At 37.7% G+C, this 6,000-nt stretch overlaps 1 protein-coding gene across 1 annotated transcript; it reads left to right on the forward strand.

Moving 5' to 3' along the window:
- The first annotated feature begins 68 nt into the window (after positions 1-68).
- On the forward strand, positions 69-2,694 carry LOC113273890. Its single transcript, XM_026523471.1, has 5 exons — positions 69-793; positions 883-1,036; positions 1,173-1,498; positions 1,794-1,910; positions 2,216-2,694. The coding sequence occupies exons 2-5, from the start codon at positions 989-991 to the stop codon at positions 2,538-2,540; spliced, it is 816 nt and encodes a 271-aa protein (XP_026379256.1). The 5' UTR covers positions 69-793; positions 883-988; the 3' UTR covers positions 2,541-2,694.
- The last annotated feature ends 3,306 nt before the right edge of the window (positions 2,695-6,000 follow it).

The following is a 6,000-nucleotide window of genomic DNA, read 5'->3' on the forward strand; positions in this document are numbered from 1 at the left end:
CATAATGGTATTTTACTGGTATCTCATGGTAATTTTTATCATTCCCTTCATATTTCCAGAGTCGACCAAAGAAAAAAGAGGATAAACTCTCACCATCGTGTTAATGAGATGAGTAGAACTGATCATTCAAATTCATCAAGAATTCAGAGAAAGAGGCTGACATTGGTGCCGGAGCTCACCAAGAAGTCAGAGACCAGAGCGTCTAACATTGGTCGAAGTCAAAACGGAAAATGATGCAGGACCATATAACTAGCCGGAATAATGTCTCTGTTTGACTCGGTCAATTAATTTTTAAGTACATGTTTGGACTTTGGAGGGTTCCTGGTCAAGCCGGGTTCATTATCAAACTCATTTGCCTCTTAGCCTGCCCAGGAAGAAGAATTTCTCTGTCTACCTGAACCTCCGATAATGGATGATACATAGCTCTGAAACCTCTAGCCGTGATCATGGCTGCCTCGAGACGTTTACTGTCTTCTATTAGAAATGTTTCTTCGTCTTCTTCTAATTCTTATCTTTCTGACCTTCTTTCATCTTACACTCCAACGCATTTTCTCTCTATTACCCATATCACTAAGCCTTATACTTCAACTGTTTCCCTTGATGAATTTCCTGAAACTGGAGTTAGAAAATCTGTTCCTGGTTCTCATCCATGGCCAGAATGGTCCAATTTCGTTGATAAGTTGAAGAATAATGGCTACTTTTTCAATGAAGATCCTTTAACTGGTTTGGCTGACTTGAGCTAGCTCAGGTATGCTTGTCTCAGTTTTGCAAGAGATCGGTTGGATGCTATCAAGTACTAAACCCTAAACCTTAATTTTATTTTGTTATGATTTTTTTTTTCGTGTGTGGAATTATGAACAAATTGAAGGATTGGGTTTGCAGGTCATTATGTAGAGAAGATACTGAAAAAGTTGTTAAGTACGGATGCCCTAGTTTGGATCGAAAAGTTGTTAACGCTGCAAAAAGATTGAGGGCCTTCCAGGACTTGATGAAGAAGATGCAAGTGTTTTGTTTACACCTGCTGCTACAAGGAGAAGTGCTAATTTTAGTGTTGTCTTGATGACTTTGTCCTTTACATGTTTTGGAAATGGATATGCAAATTATGCAGGGAAACCATTTTACAAATTGCATAACCCTCTAATGTCTATTGACATCTTAAAATTCACTTGCAGGTGTGCGGTGGTTGTAATCTGCATGGCTTGTGTGATAGAGCAAATATGAAAGTAGAGGACTCTGAGGCATCTGCTCATACTGCTGATGTTATGCGTATGCTGTTGATGTGTGCCCTTGATCCAATTGTTCATTCGTCAGAGAAACCTAACGTCCGGGAGTATGTTGAAGCATCTGCTCGGAGACTGCTCTCTGAGCTGAGTGAAGCACCACCAGATCCTTCCTTACCAAATTCGGATGTTAAACCTAAAAGAAAATCGGTGAACTTGAATAAGTCTCAGTATTATCAAAGTATTGAGATGAAGAAAGGGGATTGGATGTGTTCCAAGTAAGTTCGATATACGGATTCTGATATGTAGTAATTTTGTCTAATATCAATTTTGTACTTGACAATTTAAGTTCAAAAGCTCCTGAATGATCTCAAATGTCAAGTCCTCTCAACATGTTTGCAGCATATTCATCATGCCCTATGTTATTGTACTAAAAACAGCTGGTTACTTCGTTGTGATCAACAATATACTTCTTAGTATTAGGACAATCACATCTTACACGAAACTAAGATATAGCACTCTAGTAGATATTATAAAGAAACTGACTGAGTGTTACTGTGGTTGTGGGTGCAGATGCAATTTAATGAACTTTGCCAGAAACATATTGTGTCTTAAGTGCAAAGAAGATGGTCCTAAGCTAGTTAGTCATAATAGCGCTGAGATGAAGAAAGGAGACTGGACATGTCCAAAGTAAGCCTATCGGTCCATATTCCCCATCCTTCGTCTTATCTAATTCTAGTTGCAATTCTTGTCTATTGGATATCCTCTATTCTCATCATGTTGCATGTTAGATAAGAGATATTCAACTTACAATCTTTTATGGATCGGGAAATAGAATTATTGGCAGGTGTAGTTTCATGAACTTTTATCGAAATAAAATCTGCTTTCGCTGCCAAGGCCTACTGATAGACACATTTTTGTGTCCGATTTGTCTCGATTCCATATATTGTTAGGGCTCATTTTTGTATTTGTTATGGTGTTTTATTTATTTGTAGGTATTTTTGGCCAATAAACATTTTTGAAAAAATTTGCGGGAAAAGTTTTCGGAAAGCACCCGGAGGACACTTGCTATTCGGACCCCCGGTTTGGATAAGGGGCACCCCCATGACACACCTTAAGGCAGCTGCTAAAGGCACCCCTACTCTGGATAGGGTGCGTCCCTCTTTCTTCACAAATTCAAATTTCAAATCTGGCGGTAAAACAAACCAGCATGCATGCAGATTAGGGTTCGCATTCTTGGGAAGATTTAAGGAGATTCAATCTCGGATTTTTGTTGGGCTGGACTTCCTAGAGCATAACAGGGTCGGTATATGTGATTAGATCGAATGAATTGGGTTAGATCGACCGGGAGAAGGAAACAGAGGTGTTGTGGTCACGGGTTGTTGTTGGAGTATTTTTCGACAATTCAGGGAGATTAAAGGCTAGAAAAGCTTCCCCAACATTCGTAGTTATCTAATAAAGAGTTTGGAAGTATTGGGAGAGGTCAAATACGCGTGAAGAAAGTTTGGCAGAAAAAAAACTCTGAAACTTACTGTGGAGATAAACCAAGATTTTGGGGGATTTAATCGAGCTATGGCCTATAAAAGGAGAGGGGATAAGTCATATAGGGGGTACGCAACCTTAGGAGAAGTTTAGAGGAGAATAGAGAGCCGAAATCACGAGTTGAAAATTGTTTTCTGCTGCTGTTGCACCAAGAACACGAAGAACATTGACGCACAAGCAACTGTCGCAGCAAACTATCGTTGTTTCACAGCAGTACCTATGTGTCGTTCATCACAGCGGTTGCATTAGGTCTTTAGCTACTATTTCTCCCTGTAACAGTGATTCTGCAACACCAACAAACTGTTGCGAATCGTCTGTATTATCACTTTTCATCTTTTTAATCATCTTTTGATCCATAAACAATTATTTTGAGATCATGATTAATATGAGGAGCTAAACCCCATTGCTGAGGCGATAGAGGAAGCTATTCTTCCAACAAAAAGCGGTACAATCTATTTTATTTAATTTATTGCAATTATTATTATAATTATTTTCCTTGAACTATTATTGAATATGATTTTTATTTGAGTGATTGTGATCTATTTTGATGGAGTATGCTTAGTTTAAAGACTCTTGATGCTTCATACTTGGTATTTACAATTATTACTTTTGAAAATTTATTAGTTGCAATATTTTAGAATCAAATTAAACGAGAAAATTGCATGAATATAAATATTTGGACCAAATCACTTTGAACTTGGAAAATAGTGGAATCTTAGCCCCAGTGTTCTTTTAATATTGATACCAACTTTGTCGGTGTTTGTTATAATTATTAGCGAGTTTTCTATTTAGTTTTGAATTTAAGTCTAAAGTTATCCTTCACAAGTTCGAGATTCAAATCACTTTTTACCACTATCTACAAATCACATCAATTTTTGGCGCTGCCGACACAGACTTGTTTTTAGGGTTTTAGATTTATTTATTTTTTATTTTTTTTATTTTTTTGTTATTATTTTTGTTCTTTTTTATGTTTTTGGGTATTTATCTTGTGTCTATAGGTTCTGGATCATAAAGAAAATTGAGCCAAAGAGTTTGGTGATTTCATAAAGACTTGGAGCTAAAGATTAAAGCAAAAAGAACAGAAAAGAAGACAATTTTATTTTAGACAATTTTAGTTTAGGGTTTGAATATTTTCTTTTAAAAAAAAAAAACTGTATTGGGGTTTATTATTTTTGTAATTTTTCTTTTCTTTTTGGACTTTTGGACTTTGGGACATTATTTTTTTTATTACCCTACGGAAGGGTACTTTAAATATAAATTGTTTGCAGAGAAGGAGGACAATTACGATATTGTCTCTGCACCTTGGGTTCGTACACTTGACATCGGAGTCAGTGGCCCGAGTCGACTACAACCGATTCATCCCCCGTCTGGAACGAGAGGTAAGATTCTAAACACTCGCGAATCCCCTGTCAGCGAGTTACTGGACTCCTTCGTATGCATATATGTTGAGGACTGAATACGGACATTTATTTTTCTAGTAAAGGGCAAGGCCCGGCCATACAAGATAAGGGTTCGGATTTCATCACTGTTCTCTTCTTTCCCGCTTTAGGAACACGTAACCTACGCGAACCTAAGCCTAAAATTTTGACTAGAACGAAACCGATAGGGTAACGAGCTTAACAGGAAAGTCATTCGAAAAATATTGGTTACTCTTTCAAGCATACTTCGAAGTTCTTGACGGTTTCTGTAAGTTGAATGCGTGACTGCGCCGCCTTGTAATACCGGTGAGGCCTTGGGTATCAAGCCAATGCTTGGGAAGGCCAGAACAATGAAGAGCAAGCCAATGCTTTATATAATAACACTAGGTTGGATAATCTCAGAAGTTTGACCCATATTCAGAAACCTATAATCCTGGTTGGAGAAACCATCCGAACTTTTCATGGTCTAAGGGCCAGATTCAGGGTCAGTCTAATAATTCTAATGCTCCCCCAGGTTTTGGCTACACTAGGAATACATCAGGCCCAGAAAATAAAACGACCAGCTTAGAGGAATCTATTAAGATGTTAGCAAAAACTCAGGAAATGTTAGCATAGAGCCATGTTAGTTTTCAACAGGAAACCAAGAAGAATTTTCAAACTAATGCTCAGAGCCTTGCTAAGTTAGAACTTCAAGTCGGCCAAATAGCTAAGACCTTAAGTGAGAGAGATAATGGTAGGTTCCCAAGTCAGACTAATCCCAATACTAGAGGAGTTCATGAAGTAGGTACAAAACCATCGAATCAATTGAATGTTATTAGAACCCTTATGAGTGGTAGAATAGTAGACAATCTGGTAACCATGCCCGATAGTGAACATACTGTAGTTCACCCCTCAGGACCACTAGCTAAGGAAACTGATAAAATTTCTGATGATGCCAACTCAGTTCCTGAGAGGTCTGATTCTGTGTCTAGAGCCCCATTTCCTCAGCTATTAGTACCAACAAAGAACGAATCGAACTTTAATGACATATTGGAGGTTTTTAAGCAAGTTACCATAAACCTTCCTTTATTAGATGCAATTAGGCAAATTCCTGCTTATTCCAAGTTCCTTAAGGATATGTGTACGCGAAAGCGAAAACTTAGCGTCCATAAGAAAGCCTTTTTATCTAGTCACATAAGTTCAATTATTCAAAACACTACAACTCCAAAGTACAAAGACCCAGGTTCCCCTACCATTGCTTGTACAACAGGTAAACACCGGGTAGAAAAAGCTTTACTTGACTTATGAGCCAGTGTGAACCTACTTCCGTACCATGTGTAATTACAGCTAGGACTTGGTGAAATGAAACCTACTCAAATAACACTACAGTTAGCTGATAGGTCTGTTAAAATTCCTTTAGGTGTTATTGAGGATGTCCTTATTGAGGTCGAAAAGTTTATCTATCCAGTGGATTTCGTGGTCCTAGATACTCAACCTGTCCCTGACCCAGAGAACCAGATACCTGTGATTTTAGGTCTCTCGTTTTTAGCTATGTCGAATGCGATCATTAACTTTCGAAATGGTGTGATGAATTTATCTTTTGGTAATATGACTATAGAGATTAACATTTTTAATGTCAGTAAGATACCTTATGAGCTAGATGACACATGTGTTGAAGAGGTGAACATGATAGAAGCCTTAGTTCAGAAGTCATTACCAAACATTTAATTTGAAGAACCATTAGAAAGTTTTCTATCCCATTTTGGTTTAGATTTTGATGACGATAGAACTATTGAACAAGTGAATGCTCTATTAGATTCTACCCCTGTGTTAGACACTGA

Source organism: Papaver somniferum, chromosome 4 (genome assembly GCF_003573695.1).
Source record: "Papaver somniferum cultivar HN1 chromosome 4, ASM357369v1, whole genome shotgun sequence".
NCBI lineage: Eukaryota > Viridiplantae > Streptophyta > Magnoliopsida > Ranunculales > Papaveraceae > Papaver > Papaver somniferum.